The 21,968-nt window shown below is 34.2% G+C and overlaps 1 protein-coding gene and 1 long non-coding RNA gene across 2 annotated transcripts in view; one reads left to right on the top strand and one right to left on the bottom strand.

Annotated features, from left to right (window-relative positions):
- LOC125903324 (uncharacterized) overlaps positions 1-3,011 on the top strand; it is a 14,968-nt gene extending 11,957 nt beyond the window's left edge. Inside the window, exons 6-7 of the long non-coding RNA XR_007451291.1 lie at positions 2,264-2,325; positions 2,927-3,011. This is a non-coding gene — a long non-coding RNA (uncharacterized LOC125903324). The remainder of the gene's footprint in view (positions 1-2,263; positions 2,326-2,926) is intronic.
- Positions 616-21,968, bottom strand: plekha3 (pleckstrin homology domain containing, family A (phosphoinositide binding specific) member 3). The gene is made up of 8 exons (XM_049600182.1): positions 21,410-21,968; positions 19,544-19,660; positions 19,259-19,408; positions 18,387-18,508; positions 17,806-17,910; positions 15,728-15,771; positions 13,979-14,073; positions 616-4,309 (listed from the first exon to the last, which is right to left on the bottom strand). Exons 1-8 carry the CDS (start codon positions 21,447-21,449, stop codon positions 4,200-4,202), a joined length of 783 nt encoding a protein of 260 aa, XP_049456139.1. The 5' UTR covers positions 21,450-21,968; the 3' UTR covers positions 616-4,199.

Raw genomic sequence — 21,968 nt, 5'->3', positions numbered from 1 at the left:
ATAAACTGATTTTGTATTTGAAAATAAATTTCATTCATTAATTTTCTGTAACCTCTTACCCTGTCAGGGGTCGCAGGGGGCTGGAGCCTATCCCAGCTGACATTGAGCGAGATGCAAGGTTCACCCTGGACAGGTCACCAGACTATCACAGGGCTGACACATAGAGACAGACAACCATTCACACTCACATTCACACCTACGGACAATTTAGAGTCACCAATTAGCCAAATTGCTGATTAATCTCTTTTTATTATTATTATTCACTCCACAAATGCTAATAGATGCAGCGAAATAGCACAAACTAAATGTATTAAATTAAATTAAAAAGGGTTTGATTGGTTTATTATGATAAATACATTTCAATGAAAATGATGAAACAAGTGTGCGATTGCTATCTCTATCTCTCTCTCTCCATTCAACAAAATTAAATCAGCTAAAGTGATGTTGCTCGGCTTTATGAAGCCTGAATCTCACTCACTGCTCCCTTCCATTTGCTGAAAAAAGGCTTGAACCCAGGATTGCTGCTTGCAGCTACATTATGTATTCATGCTTACTGGCAGGTTGGACATGTGTGCATATAAACCTCCTCCACACAAATACACACACAAAAAAAAATCAGTTTAAAATATTTTTTATTTATTAAGACAATGAAAAGTCTGATACAACCACACACGTTACTTCGTGCAGAGACACTTAAGGCATGAAAATCTCTCTGCTGGTTTGTCCAAAAACTGAACAGGCTGCCAATGAAACAAAAATTATGAAAAAGAATAATGAAAAGAAAATATGATTCAGTTTTAATTCAGCAATTTAACTCAGTGACTTAAAGGAATAGTCCCACATTTTGGCAAAAAAAACAAACAAACAAAAAAAACAAAAGATCATCCGCTCTCTTAGATGAGCAGATTATTACCACTCTGATGTCTGTTCCGCAGATATGAAGACAGAGCCAGGAGCTAGTTAGCTTATCTTAGCATAAAGAGTGGAAACACCGGAAACCGCAAGCCTGGCTGCGCCCAAATAACAAAATCCAACTACGAGCACAAACAAAACTCACCTATAAACATGGTATATCGCACATTAATTACAGAACAAATATGAGAATGGTAACCATCTCCTAATTCTCAGCAAGAGAGCAGAGATGCAAATTTCCCAAAATGTTGAACTAGTCCTTTTAAAGGGAACAATAAAATCAAAATGAAGGGTGTTAAAACTTCCAAAACACTGGCTAGAAAACATTCACAATCATGAGCATTCTTGTATTTATTATTTAAAAGTTGCTGAAAAAAATTAATTATAAAAACATTAATTTATGTGGGGATAAATTTTACAGCAAATGCTCATTTGAAATAGCCGTATAATGTATATTGATCTCCTCTCCCTCTTTAAATATGTGTCATTCTTATATAATATTTGTTCACAAATTATTTTTAACTGCTTTACAGTCTCCTGCAAAACCCATCATTTGAACCATAAGTAAAATAATCTGATAGGCAAGAGGAATATAAATGATCATTTCAAGATAAATTATAGAACTACCATGCTGTTATAAATAATTGTAAAATCACAAGTTATCTCACATGAGAAGCTGGACATGGAGCCAGCACGCGCGGGAAATTAAACCTGCAGAGGCTTTTTTGTTTTTACAACCTCTGGAGAAACATATTCTTCACAGTATTCAAAGAAAGGGATGTGAAATTCAAGAAAACACAGTCTGAGTGTGTTCATAACAAATACTGAACACACATTTTGGTGAGAGTAATACAAGAAGTCTTGTACGTTTTAAATACTATTAATGTCACATATAAGGCTGCTGCAACTCCAAAACATCCCTTCAAAAATATGACCCACCAGCAACAAAAATATTTCACAATCATCGTCACTGTAATCCACCACAGTACCTTTGTCACTTTTTTCAGAGTGCTAACATTAAAAAAAAGGACACTGTTTTTTAATCTAAAGTGCTAAACAACCACACCTACACACTGAAAGGTTACTCTATGTGTTTGGTGCTGCTTATTTTATGTTCTCTTATAACTGAATGTGAAGGTAACTGATTGGTGGAGAGATTTAACATTTGGGATTTGACAGCTGCGGTTAGTCTGTTTGGATGTAATTCCCCAGGCCAAAAAAAAAGAAGACATTTTTAATTCACATTAAAGTGTCTTAAAAGTTAATTTTAAATGCACAACAGCAACAAACATGTTTTTGGCCAAAGCTGACATTTGTGAAGGACTGAACTTTCTCCTTAAATGTTTTTAAGGTGAAGATTCTTCATCGAAATTACACCACAAGAAATCTCTGTCCCTACGAAACAGAAACAAGGTCAGTGTAGTTTTGTCTTTTGTTGATTGTTTATGTCACGATTGTTTACTTTGTGTTCGGATGATGTCTTCTGCATGTGTTTAAACAGCAAAGCAGGTCACAAGACCAGAAGGTGCAGACTTAAGAGGTGATTTATCAAGACAGAAAACTAGATCCACAAATTGGTGCTTGGTTTGCAGACACCGCCGAGTTATTACTGCTTAGATTTGCTATTCAGTGAAATGATTAATTTGTTTTACACCAGAAAATTAAATGTTCCAATTTAATGCTGATCATTCATTTTTTAAAAAGGTTCTGCATTCTACTAATGCTAACAGATGCAGCTTTGGCTGGGTAAGGTGCAGCTACAGAGAAAGACATACTACCATGTGTGCAAAAGGCATCATCTGAACTCACAGTGGAACTTCAATCACCATCCAAGTTCATTCTTTTATGCACTTAATTAAAGCACTTATTTATGGCAGCCCTGAAAGCTCATCACACTGCGACTGAAGAAAGCATATAGCTAAAACACCAAAGGAGAGCATGCCTCATACATGTGCAGCACAACAAAACAGATTTGTTAATGTGTATCTTAATTTGCCTGTTGTGTTTTCTTAAGTTGCAGCAAATTGAGCTCTCAGGGCCACCGTACTTTCTGTCTCTTCAGGGTCACATTTGGCTGGAATTCATCACTAAAAACAAAGGCAAGAAAACACAAGAAATGCAAACATAAAAAGGCAGTAACTTGCACACATTCACACTGTTCTGCAATTTAGAGACTCCATTCACCAGATCTGACTTGACTTTGGAGTGCAGAGGAAAACAAAAAAACAAAAAACCCTCCTCAAGCAAAGAGCTGCAGATCTTACTGGAGTTTTCAAACTGGCTGAACGTGACTAGGTAACTATGGAGAAGAAGCTTTGCTTGGAGAAAACAATGATGGCACATTTAATGTAGATCATTACATTTGTGCAAACTTTGGCATCTGAAGCTTGCTGTGAGTATACTGTAAAGGATAACTGGCTTCAGTAACCTTCGAGAAACACCGTTTATCAGACTGGTTTCTTCCTCAGCTACACTCACACCTTGCTGCTAACAACCTCAAACACAAGAAGCCGACAGGAAGAGGGACAGAGTTCTTCCTTTTACCTAAAGGCTTGGAAGAAGTTCCCAAGGAAAGATAAAGTGAGGCAAGCTCTTGAGTGTGTGGAAAAGGCAGAAAATACAGACTTGATTTCAACGACTTATCAAAATGCCACAAAAACAAACTTCAGAAGACGCCACGACTTCCAAAATTCAACATTTCCTGCACATTCTCAGGTCCATTTAAAGCAGTGAACAATCAGTCCAGTTATTCATACTGTACCAGGGAGCTGCCGACTACAATCAGAGTCTGGATGCCACAAAGGAAACCCAGGTTAAACTCGATTTTCACTCACTTTGTTCACAGATTTTTCCAGGATTTGATCGTCGGGTCACACTCCTTCCAGACTCCAAGGCTTCAGTCATCTCCCAGAAAGTATCCATATTGTATGAATGTGGCTACCTCAGCAGGTCATATACTATACTCACTATGTCTCAGGTTCAGGTCTTTCCTGCTGTGTTTTCTGTCTCTCCAGTGTGTTCTGTGCAAAGGAAACACTTTAAGACAGCCTTCAGGAAAAAAAAAAGTATTATGATTCCAAAGTGCATATGTTTGGCAATCAGCTGACTTCAGAGGAAAAAGTACATAAAGGACAATCTTTGAGGAGATCAAACGTCTGTCAGTTCATCCTCTGTTTAATAGAGATGACGTCAATATCTCGACTGGATGCAGTCACTGTCTCTGATATTGACCATCATGTTCTTGACCTCTTGCAGAGTCCAGCAGGGTTCTGACGGACGTCAGGTCTTCAGATGGATAGGTCAGTGTCTGTGTCAGTGGGTGTGGTCTTTGGGCTCATGCTGCCTCCTCTCTCTTCAGGAATGGAGGACGAGTCGCCGTTGACACTGGGCAGCACACCTGGAACACGCATATGCAAGGAATGAACGCACATCGACTTCCATGGGTTATTTACAATTTGCTTATATTTAGCAGAAGAATTCAAAGTCCAGGGAGCTAAAGTCAGTGGTGGAAGATATATTGGGAGCTTTTCCGCAAAGATAAATACTAAATCATGAGTAGAAGTCCTGCATTTAAATTCATTCTTATGACGCCTTGACATTTTTATGACACATTGTACTATAACTTTAATGACATACTATGACATGACGTTTTCGTCACATTTTTGACGACATGCTATACTATGACATTTTTTATCACATTTTTGAAGACATGCTTTACTATGACATTATCCTCACATTTTTGACAACATACTATATTGTGACATTTTCGTCATATTTTTGAGGACATGCTATACCATGACGTTTTCATCACATTTTTGACAACATACTATATTGTGACATTTTCGTCATATTTTTGAGGACATGCTATACCATGACGTTTTCATCACATTTTTGACGACATACTATACTATGAAGTTTCTATGCCATTTTTTGTGAGGGCATACTAAACTATGCCCTTTTTATCACAATTTTGACGACATACTATACTATGAAGTTTCTATGCCATTTTTTGTGAGGGCATACTAAACTATGCCCTTTTTATCACAATTTTGACGACATACTATACTATGAAGTTTCTATGCCATTTTTTGTGAGGGCATACTAAACTATGCCCTTTTTATCACAATTTTGACGACATACTATACTATGACGTTTCCATCACATTTATGACGATGTGCTTCACTATGACGTTTTCATCACATTTATGACGACGTGCTTTACTATGACGTTTTCATCACATTAATGACGACATGCTTTACTATGACGTTTTTAACACATTTTTGACGATATGCTTTACTATGACGTTTTTAACACATTTATGACGACATGCTTTACTATGACGTTTTCATCACATTAATGACGACATGCTTTACTATGACGTTTTTATCACATTTTTGAGGACATGCTTTACTATGACGTTTTCATCACATTAATGACGACATGCTTTACTATGACGTTTTCATCACATTTATGATGACATGCTTTACTATGACGTTTCCATCACATTTATGACGATGTGCTTCACTATGACGTTTTCATCACATTTATGACGACGTGCTTTACTATGACGTTTTCATCACATTAATGACGACATGCTTTACTATGACGTTTTTAACACATTTTTGACGATATGCTTTACTATGACGTTTTTAACACATTTATGACGACATGCTTTACTATGACGTTTTCATCACATTAATGACGACATGCTTTACTATGACGTTTTTATCACATTTTTGAGGACATGCTTTTTACTATGACTGTTTTCATCACATTTATGACGACATGCTTTACTATGACGTTTTCATCACATTAATGACGACATGCTTTACTATGACGTTTTCATCACATTAATGACGACATGCTTTACTATGACGTTTTCATCACATTTATGATGACATGCTTTACTATGACGTTTTCATCACATTTATGACGACGTGCTTTACTATGACGTTTTCATCACATTTATGATGACATGTTTTCATCACATTTATGATGACGTGCTTTACTATGACGTTTTCATCACATTTATGACGACGTGCTTTACTATGACGTTTTCATCACATTTATGACGACATGCTTTACTATGACGCTTTTATCACATTTTTGATGACATGCTTTACTATGACGTTTTTAACACATTTTTGACGACATGCTTTACTATGACGTTTTTAACACATTTTTGACGACATGCTTTACTATGACGTTTTCATCACATTTTTGAGGACATGCTTTTTACTATGACATTTTCATCACATTAATGACGACATGCTTTACTATGACGTTTTTATCACATTTTTGAGGACATGCTTTACTATGACGTTTTCATCACATTTATGATGACATGTTTTCATCACATTTTTGACGACATGCCTTACTATGACGTTTTCATCACATTTATGACGACGTGCTTTACTATGACGTTTTCATCACATTTATGATGACATGTTTTCATCACATTTTTGACGACATGCCTTACTATGACGTTTTCATCACATTTTTGATGACATGCTTTACTATGACGTTTTCATCACATTTATGACGACATGCTTTACTATGACGTTTTCATCACATTTATGACGACATGCTTTACTATGACGTTTTCATCACATTAATGACGACATGCTTTACTATGACGTTTTTATCACATTTTTGAGGACATGCTTTACTATGACGTTTTCATCACATTAATGACGACATGCTTTACTATGACGTTTTTAACACATTTTTGACGACATGCTTTACAATGACATTTTCATCACATTTATGACGACGTGCTTTACTATAACATTTTTAACACATTTTTGACGACGTGCTTTACTATAACGTTTTCATCACATTTATGATGACATGCTTTACTATGACGTTTTTAACACATTTTTGACGACATGCTTTACTATGACGTTTTTAACACATTTTTGACGACATACTATTGCGTTTTTGTGGCTTTTTGATGACATACTACAACACTGTTGGGATTCACTGGACCACAGGTGATTTATCATTTGTTAAGATCCAAATTGGACATGTACAGGTTTTTTCTCTGGGTCTTGCCATCTGGGATGGTGGCTGAGACTGCTTGTTCTTTGTTTATTCTTTAAAGTCAGTCAGTCATTTCTCTACAGGGGGCCTCATTGTCACACCTAAGTGATAGACCAGTCTTCAAACTTGATTGGACACCACTGTCACAGTGGCATGTGACTCTGTGATGTCACCAACCCATCTTAGGGGGATCCTTCTACTCTCCATCCCGCTCTGTTCTCGTGAGCCTCTGAAGAGAGCTCTTTCTCCTGGACCTTGACCGAGGTAGGACATAGGCAGGAGGACCTGCTACAGCCTTCCCCATTCTCCCACTTCTGCATGCTCACAGCAGGAGCTGCAGCCTTGCTCTTAATGTGGCCTGCTCACAACAGACCAAGAACCTGAAGACCAGAGAAGTTAGTGTGCCAAACACAAGGTTTGCAACTAACTTTCCAGCGACAAGGAGATCCAAGTCAAGTTAGCACCAGACTTCTAACTCTGCAAGGATACCGAGCGACTGATCTTCTCGGCTCTGCACCTTTGGAACAAGGACACAGCAAAGACTGCACCTGGAACCACAGCTCTTTCCACCCTTCCTCTGCCTGCTAACAAAAACAGCACACAACGAAGCAACTCTTCCCTTCATTCAAGGATTGGTGGTGTAATGACTAGACATAGCATTATTACAGTTGTACAACCTAAGGAAGACTGACTTGATTGTGATTTAATGCTATTCATTGAATAATTGTTTTAATTGTTTGTTAGTAGTAGTTACATTATTGGTTAGTTGGCTTCACCAAAGCTAAGTGATGTTATTTTGTCAATGCTTTACATCGACAGAATCTTGCATGGGATTGAAATTCCTCTGTACTAACCCAGACCCTTTTGCAACACATCTCAAATACACATATACTCACACAAATTTTCTTTCAACATAGTTACACCCTAATAGGGAACTCCAAGCTTCTTTTTCTTTGTCTTTGTCCTAACTGACTACACAGTACCAACCTTCCAGGGTATCAAGCCATCTTTGAATTGGCAATCTTGTAGTTTTCTGTTGTCAGACAATTTGTTTGTGGGCCAGTGAGCAGCTTTTGTTTCTGCTTGTATATGCTTAGCTGGTTAGAATTTATGTGTTTTGATTGCATTGCTTTCTTTATGAATAAATACTTTTGGAATTGCACCTGCTGTCTGTTTAATATTGCACAAGATTCAATCAAAGCTCATCCTCTGCCATGTCAAGAACTCCAAAATCATGCTAGTGCTATGTAAATATGGTCATTTATGGACTTTTTTATGAATTATTTTTTAGCATACTATTCAGTGATGTTTTCATCACATTTTTGACGACATACTACACTGACTTGTGTGATTTTGGCGACATACTATACTTGACTTTTTTTTCAGGATTTTTGATAACATGCTATACTATGATGTTTTTTTATGATTTTTGATGACATGCTACATTATGACGTATTTTCGTGATTTTTGCAGACATACTATACTACAGCGTTTATTCATGATTTTTGACGACACACTATACTACGACGTTTTTTGGTGATTTTTGAGGGCATACTGTACTATGAAGTTTTTTTTGTGATTTTTGACGACATACAGCATTTATTCATGATTTTTGCCGACATTCTATGACGTTTTGTCATGATTTTTGCTGACATACTATACTATAGCATTTATTCATGATTTTTGACGACACTATACTATGACTTTTTTTGGTGATTTTTTTACTGCATACTTATACTATAAAGTTTTTTCTTGATTTTTGACAACACACTATACTATGACTTTTTTTGGTGATTTTTGACGGCATACAATACTACAGCGTTTATTCATGATTTTTGACGACATTCTATACTATGACGTTTTTTCATGATTGTTGCCGTCATACTATACTATAGCGTTTATTCATGATTTTTTACAACATTCTATACTATGACCTTTTTTCATGGTTTCTGATGGCACACTATACTATGACCTTTTTTTCATGATTTTTGATGACATACTATACTATGCCATTTTTTCAGGATTTTTGATGACATGCCATACTGATTTTTTTTATGATTTTTGACGACATATTATATTACAGCATTTATTCATGATTTTTGACGACATTCTATACTATTACATTTTTTCAGGATTTTTGATGACATGCTATACTATGATGTTTTTTATGATTTTTGATGACATTCTATACTATTACATTTTTTCAGGATTTTTGATGACATGCTATACTATGGTGTTTATTCATGATTTTTGACGACACACTATATTATGACTTTTTCGGTGATTTTTGACGGCATACTTAACTACGAAGTTTTTTGTGATTTTTGACGACACACTATACTCTGACTATTTTAGGTGATTTTCGACGGCATACTATACTATGAAGTTTTTTCATGATTTTTGACGACATTCTATACTATGACGTTTTTTCATGATTTTTTTAGGAATTCTATACTTTGACGTTTTTTCATGATTTTTGACGACATTCTATACTATGACGTTTTTTCATGGTTTTTTAGGACATTCTATACTATGACGTTTTTTCATGGTTTCTGATGACATACTATATACTATGGAGTTAATTCATGATTTTTGATGACATGCTATACTATGATGTTTTTTTATGACTTTTGATGATTTTTGATGGCATACTACACTATGACGTATTTTCGTGATTTTTGCCGACATACTATACTATAGCATTTATTCATGACTTTTGACGACACACTATACTATGACATTTTTTCCTGATTTTTGATGACATACTATACTATGATGTTTATTCATGATTTTTGACAACATACTATACTATGAATTTTTTGTTGATTTTAGACGGCATACTATACTATAACGTTTTTTTATGACTTTTGATGACATGCTATACTATGACGTATTTTCGTGATTTTTGCCGACATACTATACTATAGCATTTATTCATGACTTTTGACGACACACTATACTATGACATTTTTTCCTGATTTTTGATGACATACTACATATTTTCCTGATTTTTGACAACATACTATACTATGACGTTTTTTCATGATTTTTCACGACACACTATATTATGACGTTTTTTCATGATTTTTCACAACATACTATAGTATGGCCTTTTTTTGGTGATTTTTGACAGCATACTATACTGTGACGTTTTTTCGTGATATTTGGCAACAAACTATAGCGTTTATTCATGATTTTTTACAACATTCTATACTATGACGTTTTTTCATGCTTTTTGATGGCATTCTATACTATGACCTTTTTTATGGTTTCTGATGACATGCTATACTATGACGTTTTTTCATGATTTTTTCACAACACACTATACTATAACGTTTTTTCATTATTTTTCACAACATACTATAGTATGGTATTTTTTCATGGTTTTTGATGACATGCTATACTATGATGTTTTTTGTGATTTTTGACAACATTCGATACCATGACTTTTTTGGTGATTTTAGATGGCATACTATACTATGACGTTTTTTTCGTGATTTTTGCCGACATACTATACTATAGCGTTTATTCATGATTTTTGACGACACACTATACTATGACGTTTTTTGGTGATTTTTGATGGCATACTATACTATGACGTTTTTTCGCATGATTTTTGATAACTGAATATACTATGACGTTTTCTCATGATTTCTGACAACATACTATACTAAGACGTATTTTTGTGATTTTTGCCGACATACTGTACTATAGCGTTTATTCATGATTTTTGACGACACACTATACTATGACTTTTTTTTTTAAATGATTTTTGATGACATGCTATACTATGACTTTTTTCCATGATTTCTGATGACATGCTATACTATGACATTTTTTCATGATTTTTGATGCCATACTATACTATGATGTTTATTCATGATTTTTGACAACATACTATACTATGAATTTTTTGTTGATTTTAGACGGCATACTATAGTATAACGTTTTTTTCATGATTTTTGATGGCATACTACACTATGACATTTTCTCGTGATTTTCGAAAACATACTAAACTATGACTTTTTTGGTGATTTTAGACGGCATACTATACTATAAGGTTTTTGGTGATTTTTGAGGAGATACTATACTATGACGTTTTTTCATGATTTTTGACTGCATACTATGCCATGATATATATTTTCATGATTTCTGACTGCATACTATGCCATGATATATTTTCATGATTTTTGATGACATACTATACGATGATATATTTTCCTGATTTCTGACAACATACTATACTATGATTTTTGACGACATACTGTAGTATGGCGTTTTTTTTATGATTTTCCATGACATACTGTGCTATGACCTTTTTTCATGGTTTTTGACAACATACTATATGATGGTGTTTTTTTCATAATTTTTGATGACATGCTATACCATGACTTTTCTGGTGATTTTAGACGGCATACTATACTATGACGTTTTTTTTCATGATTTTTGATGACATACTAACTATGATATATTTTCATGGTTTCTGACAACATACTATAGTATGGTGTTTTTTTCATGATTTTTGATGACATGCTATACTATGACATTTTTTGGTGATTTTTGACGACATGCTATATTATGATGTTTTTTCATGATTTTTGATGACATGCTATACTGTGACGTTTTTTCATGATTTTTGATGACATGCTATACTATGATATATTTTCCTGATTGATATTTGGCAACAAACTATAGCGTTTATTCATGATTTTTTACAACATTCTATACTATGACGTTTTTTCATGCTTTTTGATGGCATTCTATACCATGACTTTTCTGGTGATTTTAGACGGCATACTATACTATGACGTTTTTTTTAAATGATTTTTGATGACATGCTATACTATGACTTTTTTCCATGATTTCTGATGACATGCTATACTATGACATTTTTTCATGATTTTTGATGCCATACTATACTATGATGTTTAGTCATGATTTTTGACAACATACTATACTATGAATTTTTTGTTGATTTTAGACGGCATACTATAGTATAACGTTTTTTTCATGATTTTTGATGGCATACTACACTATGACATTTTCTCGTGATTTTCGAAAACATAATAAACTATGACTTTTTTGTTGATTTTAGACTGCATACTATACTATAATGTTTTTGGTGATTTTTGAGGAGATACTATACTATGACGTTTTTTCATGATTTTTGACTGCATACTATGCCATGATATATATTTTCATGATTTTTGACTGCATACTATGCCATGATATATTTTCATGATTTTTGATGACATACTATACGATGATATATTTTCCTGATTTCTGACAACATACTATACTATGATTTTTGACGACATATTGTAGTATGGCGTTTTTTTATGATTTTCCATGACATACTGTGCTATGACCTTTTTTCATGGTTTTTGACAACATACTATATGATGGTGTTTTTTTCATGATTTTTGATGACATGCTATACCATGACTTTTCTGGTGATTTTAGACGGCATACTATACTATGACGTTTTTTTTTCATGATTTTTGATGACATACTAACTATGATATATTTTCATGGTTTCTGACAACATACTATAGTATGGTGTTTTTTTTCATGATTTTTGATGACATGCTATACTATGACACTTTTTGGTGATTTTTGACGACATGCTATATTATGATGTTTTTTCATGATTTTTGATGACATGCTATACTATGATATATTTTCCTGATTTTTGACGACATACTATACTATGACGTTTTTTCGTGATTGTGGTGAATGCTATACAATGATGTTTTTGGGTGATTGTGGACAACATACTACACTATGATGTTTTTGTGACATTTTTAATGGCATACTTTTATAATGTGTTGGTGACATTTTTGACGACATACTATAGCACAATGTTTCTGTGACATCTCTAATGTCATAATATACATTTTGACATTTTTGATGACATACTATAGCACATTGTTTTTGTGACATCTCTAATGTCATAATATACATTTTGACATTTTTATTACATTTTTCATGGCATACTATATTATGACTTTGTTAGATTTTTGATGACATACTATATTATGACATTTTGTTACTTTTTGATGGCATGCCATACCATGACCTTTTAATGACTTTTTATGACACACCATACTATAACTTTTTTCAGGCATACTATGACATATGTCATTTTATGACATGCTATGAATTTTTAATGAAATACTAGTGCCATACTATACGTATAGACGTTTTTTGTATTATACTTTACTATGGCCTTTTTTTAATGATATACTATACTATGATTTTTTTAATTGTTTTGATGACATACTTCGACCTTTGTTGACATAGTCTTCTATGAATTATTTAATGGCTTTTTTTATGGCAAACTATACTGACTTTTTTTTAGGCAAAATATACTATTACTTAGTGTCTTAAAAAGTTTACTATATATACAATACTGTAAAGTTTTTAATAAATTTTGTGGCATATTATACTATGATGTTTTATGATTTGGGGGATGAAGAAAATTAACAAAATTTTCATGACATAATTTTAGCAAAACTATGATCTTTTTTTTTAATTTTAAGAAATACTCTACAATGAATTTTTTTTCGGATTTTTTCTTGGTAAACTAGACTATGGCCTGTCATAATGACATACTACATTACATACTATACTACTGTATGACTTTCATTTTTTAAAATGACATACTGTACTAGGAATTTTCCTTGATTTTTTTATGGCATAGTATACTATGACTTTTCATGACATACTATATTGTGATTTTTCTTCATGACTAGAACTAGAACTTTTTTGATTAAATTTTTAAGACATAATATACTATGACTTTTCCCTACTACACTTTGACTTTTTGGCCACAACCTCACTGATGTAACCAGTTAGAACTCAAAAAGAGCGATGTATGAAAAAGGTCTTCAAAGGTATTAAATTTAGCTTTAGGACTCCTTCATATATTCTGAGTATTTAGCCTAAACACTGGGGTATCGCTGCTTCTACTGTGAGTTCTTTTCCACTACTGACAATACTAAAAAGGCAGTGCGTGTCTTACGTTCAGTATCATAAACAGAGCTGTCTGAGCATGTCCGGTTTCTGCGCTGAGTTGACCGTTGACCTCCACTCAAGTACTCCTTAAGTACCCCTGACCTGAGGGGAAAAAAACAGAAAAGAATGATTAAAACTCAAAAAAGAAACTTAATCATCTTGGTCAATATTCTTAATAATCAGTGTTTTGGCTGCTTAATATAAAATGTCTGCCATAGGTGGTTTACTTTGGCTTTGGCTTCTCTCTGTGTGATGAAAGACAGAGAGAAACATGTCATCAATAATAGACCTTATTTTCCCTGACATCTTCCTCTTTCTTAAAGGACATTGGACACATTTGCAAATATTATCTATAAACATCTGTTTTGGAGAAATCAGACATCCTGCTTGGTCTTTATTTGAGGATTATTAATTAGTAATACATCAATATCCACATAAATGTACACAGGTTTTGTCTTTCTGTCCAGAGTTCGAGAAAAACATTTTATTTTGCAAGGTCAGGTGAAGGAGAAGATGTTTGGTCCCTCTGAAGAGATAAGCTACAATTTATCCTTTCTCCAAGAGATTAAAGTTATCAGTGATGAATGGAAGGAGCTGTAATGACTCTATCCAGACTGTGCCCGCTAAACGATCCTCTAAAAAAAAATTTTGTTCAATCTTCTCACGGGTTAAAAAAAGAAGAGATTTGGGTCATCACTGCCTTCACACAACATTTTTTCTTCATTCACCTGACCTCAACGAGCTTGCCTTCTTGTACAGCTGATGAAGAATCAGCCCAGGCAACATCAGCTACCACAATTTTGTTTGTAAATTGTAAATATCAATAAAAATGTTTCTATCCAGACTTGTTCATTATTAATTTTCCTCTCTACACTATTATATGATGGCTCAAAATGCAAAAGGTCAAGAAACAAGAAGTATAATACACCAGTGTTTGTATACATGTCTTCTATCAGAGTGGAAAGGTCATCAGTGAGACAACACAATACCAAAACTGTACTTTAAAGCTGCATTAATTATCTCAAACAAAATGTGACCCTACATTTTTACTGACTTGGGAGTTGGACTGCTGTATACCATAACTATCCATTATGTATACCCTGCTATATATGTTAATATATTCTGTTTAAAAATATACTATATTTGTATTATACTTCACTTATTATACTACAAGTACTGTATTAAAGTTCAAATAAACTGGGTTTAACAGGAAGTAAAGTTCACTAAAATTTAAATGCATTTCTTTTCAGTCTGGGTTTTATTGTCTTTTACTGTTCATGGTATTAATATCGTTGCTGTTTTTTTTGTATAAGTTTTCTTTGCTCCATGACATTGTTGTCAATCCTGTACTGCTTTGCAAGACTTTTTAGGCTGGAACTTTTATCCTTGTCTGTAAAGTGATGAGAGTATCATGAAGACACACCCCTACATTCTGGTTCATATGAAGAGTTCAATTTCTTTTTTTGTTTTAGTTTTCACTATATTCATATCTATATTAACATTTACTTTATTGGCCCATTCTAGCTTTTGTATTACACACTGATACACATTTTTATTTTACTTTCTGCTGTAACGGTGTCCTACAGAAGGCCTGGAAAGATAGGGCAATAAGCCCTTTGAGTATGATGAAGCTCTCTGACTGGACTCTGAAATAACTAAATAAAAAGAAAATTTCAAAAAAATACATATAAAGTAGTTCTTATTATTATTGCTATTATTATAAGTTAATAAAATATGGATATGTGTTTAAACTCACCTGTCAAAGCTGTATGTACCTGGGTGACTGATCGACCTCTTCATCTGAGCAGACGGACAGAAAGAAGACATTTCTGTTAGTACAACAGTATTTATCAGTGTAGGATGTGCACAGTCCTGCAGCTTACTGAATGCGTACATTTCAAGAGACACTTTCTGCATGTAATTTTAAAAAAGAGAAAAAACTGATAATGTGGGCTTCAGCTACAAACTAATCAAACTACAAATAACTGGGTGCAACTAACAAAGGAAAATACAGTGTAATCTAATTTTACAGACAATTAACTAGTTTGTCTCCTCCAATCGTCCAACCTCCATTTCAGCCTGCAGGTGTCAGGTGATTGATCATAATGATGATGAAAAACAAATGCAGAAAGAAAAAACAATACAACAGAAACACAGCTAGAACCAAATTAAAGCTGTGTGTTTGCTGTGACTGAATAGTTTGAATAGTTTTCAGGTCTGTGCAAAATATTTTTCACACTCTTGGGCAAACAGTACAAATATGTTTTTCGCTTTTTTATTCAATTGAAAGCATCTAAAGGATTTAGTATCTTGGTTAAAATTCTCTAATAACAAGATTAAAGGTATTCTTATCAATGATGTTTCTTTATGTTACATAAGCAAATATCTTAAAAAATAATAAAAAAAAAAAGATAAAAACAAATATTATTATCTTATTTGGCCTTGTACATCCACTATTGGTAAGACTCTTTTTTTGTGAAAGTAACAACACTTGATGCTAGGGTTGGGTACTGTTCATAATTGAACTGATGCGGTACCGGTACCGGTATCTGGAATTCGGTACCGGTACCAAACGGTACCTTATTTCGGTACTTTTTAAAGTCTAAACTTCTCAGTTTCAACATTTTATTGAGAACATTTAGGAACAGTGCTGCATGTTAACTTTTGTCCGCACATTTTTTTTTTGACGCCATTGTTGCTGAGTCTGAGGTGCGAGTCATGCGCTCTCGCTCCGCCTCCACCTCAGGTACCGAAATTTAGCACCGATTCATTTTAAGTGAATCGGTACTCGGTAGTACCGACGTGAATCGGTACCAAGTACAAAAAGTACCGAGTTTCGGTACCCAACCCTACTTGATGCACTTCAATGTTGCAGCTGATAAAAGTGGGTCAAATTTCAACAGCTTTATATACTGCTGGATAGCTTAATCTGTAACTATATTTCATAATTTATTAGTTTGTATTTTGTATTGATAATCTGAATCTGTACAGCAACAAGTAACTAATACTGTACAATAAATTAAGTGATGTAAAAAGTATATTACTACCTTCCAAACTGTAGCGGAGTACAAATATAGAGCAGCGTAAAATGGAAATACTCGAGTACAAGTACCTCAAAACTATACTTAAGTACAGCACTTGAGCAAATGTACTTCGCTACATGCGACAACACTCCTAAATGAGAAGTCCTACGTCTAAAATTTAGATGTAGAAAAGAAGAGGTTAAACAGACTTGAAAATATTAATAAAATATACTGTGCAGTGATAGAATGTAACCAAGTACATGTTAAGTGCAGTGCTTACGTAAGTACAAGTTTGAGGTACTCGCCACTTGAATCTTTATGCCCCTTTACTCCACTACATTTCACAGGAAAACATTGATCTTTTAACTCCACTGCATTTATTTGATAATTTTAGTTACTTTACATATTAAGAATTTTGAATACAAAACACACAGAGGCTTATACATTTTTTGAAAAGCATCTAGTCGATTAATTAATTAGTTGATTGAGAGAAAATTAATTGTAAACTATTGTGATTGCTTGTCTTTTCTTCTTGTAAAAACATTTCATCATTCCAGCTTTTTAAAAGTGAGGATTTGCTGCTTTTCTTTAATTATTTAAATTCATTTATAATCATTGAGTAAAAATGTGTTTCAAATGTTAATAATTAAAAACAAATATTCAGTGCATTTTCCACAATAAACATTTTGACTGCTGGCTCTTCTATGGTCAAAATTTACCACACTGGGAAGATGTCAGTTTTTTTATACATCCCCAAAACACACTAGTGTAGACTTACTGTACTTGAAATAGCTATAGAAAGTGTAATTACCCTTTCAGGAGGTCGGAGGTCAGGGGTCAAACTCTGGTTGGCGAGGGTCATACACTCTTCCAAAGTCCTGATGAAAGTTGCACAGGTTGCACTGAGGAGAGAGGCCTGGAGAGAGAGTGAGGGAATCACAATTATCTGTAGTCGTTACTGCATCACACTACAAGTGTTTAAGTCCTCTTAAAAGACGAGATGAACTTAAAGTACTGATGTTACTCTTGGAGACAAATAAAAACAAGTGTGTCATCTTACAATAGTAATGCTTCTGTCTGCACTAAGGTTTGTTTTTGGTGTATTTGATGGTGCAAACTTCTCACTGATGAACATTTACCGGTGCTATAAAACTTATTAAGATATGATTCCTAAAGTGGGAACAGACATTACACTACGCAATCAACCTTTGCCTCATAATGATAAGTTATAGCGACAAAAAACCTGTCTGCATCCATTTAAGTTATAATAATTTAAAAAAGAAATCAAAATAAGATCACTTAGAAGTTGTGAGTCTAACTTAGTGAAAATAAAGAAAAATGTGACTGTCAAAAGAAACAAAATTAGTTTGGGGTCAACAGACGACGTGTTACCTCAGAGGTGGGCGTTTCCTCTGTGTCAGCAGTGTGCTGTGATTGGATCGTTTGGACCTGCTGGACGAGGAGATCGCAGTACAGACGAAGTTCAGACATCTTTGTCTTCAGACAATCTGGACCTGGCAAATGAGACACACACACACACACACACACACACACAAATCTTTTACTAGACTTCACACTGTGTGCCATTTCGTAAGATAGAGTGTCATTTTTACCTCTCCATTAATAAAATGTAATAACTAGCACAAGCTCCTAAACAATATTTTTGAATACAGGTGAGATTGATGAATTGTAGCTTAAACAATGTGTGTGAATCACCCAGTATTTTTCATAATAAAAGTCCTACAGTTCCCTTTATTGGTACATTATGCTAAAATTACCAGGCTGCAGGTAATTTCCACGCACCTCAGTGTTTTTTGTTTGTTTGTTTGTTTGCTTTTTACCGGGCCTTTATTAACTACAGGTCTCCACATCAGCTTTTATGTAAGAATTTGTAGTAAGTACCACTTAAACACACAATGCAGAGTATGCCATATTTGATCAATTTTACTATTTACCAATTGTTATAATTAACCGCTCATGCTAAAATTGCTCCTTCTTCATACAAGTTTAGCTTTACAACATGACACACACTGTATTTGTGAATGTATGCGGTACTTCAGATGATGGCACTTGTTATTTAAAACACTAATTTCCCTTCACACAGTATAACCACTATCACAAAGACAAATTCAAAGGGAAGTCACAAGCTAAACTGTCTTACAAACAGGTGTTTTTTAAATCATTTGTTTAGATGTCATTTTCCCAAAGAAAGGGAACAAATACAGATGAGGCAGACAAACAGATTCACATAAAACTCTGTGTACCTTTGTGTTTGTGACTGTCTAGTGTTCCAGCTTTGGACGAGCCTAAAGCCACCAGCCACCTCTGTCTCTCTGCAGCGTTCACAGCTCGAACGTAAAAATGCTGCTCACCAGGAATTATCAGCTCCAGACGCGTTGGATCTGTCGGATGAACTGAAATATAAAACATTAACAGTGTTTTAAGGATGTATTTAGATTTGTTTCATACCATGAGTGAGGACAGCTGAAGCATACAGGGTCAGCAAATAAAATCATCTGCCAGGAAAACATCTCAAACAGCAGTCTGACCTTTAATGTCACACACAGACATCTTGATAGATCCTTTGCTTCCTTTACCAACATCGTCCTCGCTGTCATAATAAGAGATGACTCCATTCTCTAGGACAAACCAGCGTGGCTGCCAGCCTGAGGACAGAAAACAGACTCAGTTAACAAACGTTTTATTGGACAAAAGAACAATAAAAGAGTACATTTTCAGCATGAATTGATACACAAATAGTCATTTGAGGGGTGAAGTATTCCTTTAAGAGGTATTCCACTGATGTAGTACACAGGGATGCACAATCTTATGGGCACGTCATCTGTCTCTGCCAATATTGGCTTTAAAATGAATAGAATCAGAATCGACCAACATGCTTAATTTGCACAATCAATTAATATTACATACCATGGAAAATATTGTATTTCATGTCTCATCTGCTGGTGGGCATCATGATAAGAGTATGCATGCATAATATGATGTTAATGCTATGCTTGATGATCAGTAAAATTAGGTGGGGAAAAAGTGGATATATCAATGTGAGTATCGGTTATCTGTCAAATAAGTTGTTATATATTGGTATATCAGATATCTGCAAAAAATCCAACATTGTGCATCCCTATTAGTACAGTGCAGCACTTCTATAAAATTGGGAGACTGACAAGGGACAGATTAAAATTGATACACCAGAAGCTATTGCAGATATTACAGAAATGCCGACTCTGTAAATGCTATAGTTGCAACGGAAGATTATTTTCATTGATGATTAATCTACACATTATTTTCTTAATTAACTAATTAGTTAAATAGTCTATAAAATGACAGAAAGTTGTGAAGATGCTCATCACAGTTTCCTAAATCCAAAAATCTGAAAACTGGTGGTATTACTGTCAAAAATCTCAGTAGTCAAATCATTCATTTAGTATGTAAGTAGTAACAGCAAAATATATTTAAAGTATTAAAAGTAAAAGTGCTAACTTTATCTATCTATCTGAATCCGAAATTCTTCATTGATTCCTGAGGCTGTGATGCATTTCAGTCACTCCAATGTAAAGAATAGAGAATTAAAATAAGTAAGAATAATTGTATGAAACAGATGTACATAAATATAATGTAAAAAAAATAAAATAAAATAGAAACAGAAATGCGTAAAGACACTAGTACTTACTTAATATACACTAGTGCTTACTTAAAATATTAAGAATAAAATATATTCACTGTGCTGAGTCTGTAAGTGTGTAAAATATACATGTGTGTTCATTGTGCTACATTACACTGTACAAACTAGTATGTTACATTCAGAAACATAAGTTCACTACAATATATGCGTCAGTAGAACAAAAACAACAATAAGAATGAACATAATGTTATGTGCATTATTATGTGCATTCAGGGGGTGTTGGTGAGAATATAAAGCTGATAATACTGAATATACATTTTACAATGTTATCACATAAAAATATAAAAATAAAATCTTTTTTCTTAATAACACTTTTCCTTTTAAAATGTAATGGGGTAAAAGTATTAAGTGGCAGAAAATGTCAATTATGGTAAGTCTGCAAATACCTCATAAAAATATTTAAGTGCAGTGCTTTAGTAAATGTTGTTCAGTAACTTCTCACCACTGCATGTTGAATATCAATAGCTTGAGTAATTAGTTATCATTAAGTGACAGCAGTGGTGCAGCTAGCATATGTCATATATCCTTACACAGTCACATTAGCTTGTTAGCTGCGATGGTAACGGTTAAATGTGGTTGGAAAAGATGTTAAAATGGCTATTAGCATTGACAGCTAATACAAACATCGCCATTCATGACTCAGCCACTGTGTCTGCGTCTGGTCAGAAGGACAGTTAGCTTAAACAGCTGCGAGACATAAAGACAGACGACTCACCTGTCATGTAATTCGTCCATTTGTACAGAATCCCCTCCATGGCTGGGCTGCACCTCACATCGGCTAGCTTAGACTGTTAGCTTCTCGATGTAGCTCAAGCTAGTTAAGCTAACGTTCGCTCTCCCTCCCTCGACTGACAGCGGGTTAGAAAATAATCACCATCGTGAGCTGCTACGTGTCTAAAAATTAGTGAACTGCTGGTAACTACTGAGAGCTGACTGGCAGTGTCGGCAGAATAATATCATGCTGACGGTTAGTTTGTGCTAAGATGTTCATAAACTGACCAGCTAACTTATGAGCAGTCAGCTGATGGAGAAAAAATGTCAACAAAAGAGCAGGTTTCTCTACGGAAGGCTGCAAGGGACATTCCACAAGATGAATGAGGAGAATGGAAATGTTTAACATGACGTGTTGAGGAAGTATTCGTGTCCGTTAGTTAAGTAAAAGTACGAGTAACACATTGTAAATACTTGTAAATATTTAAAACCTTGCTGAAGTTAAAGTATGCAGCCTGAATGGTAACAGCAAAATGTACCTTAGAGTATGAAAAGTACCCAAA

Source organism: Epinephelus fuscoguttatus, linkage group LG16 (genome assembly GCF_011397635.1).
Source record: "Epinephelus fuscoguttatus linkage group LG16, E.fuscoguttatus.final_Chr_v1".
NCBI classification, from domain to species: domain Eukaryota; kingdom Metazoa; phylum Chordata; class Actinopteri; order Perciformes; family Serranidae; genus Epinephelus; species Epinephelus fuscoguttatus.
The sequence above is the reverse complement of the archived record's forward strand: the minus strand, read 5'-3'. Positions and strand labels throughout refer to the sequence as shown.

Excerpts from the sequence above, each read along its gene's own strand:
- plekha3 (XM_049600182.1), bottom strand. The coding sequence starts at position 21,449 with ATGGAGGGGATTCTGTACAAATGGACGAATTACATGACAG. Across the intron at positions 18,509-19,258 it reads AGACAGTCACAAACACAAAG|GTCCAGATTGTCTGAAGACA; the intron begins GTACACAGAGTT and ends CTCATTTGCCAG. Across the intron at positions 4,310-13,978 it reads CTCTGTTTATGATACTGAAC|GTGTGCTGCCCAGTGTCAAC; the intron begins GTAAGACACGCA and ends TGCGTGTTCCAG.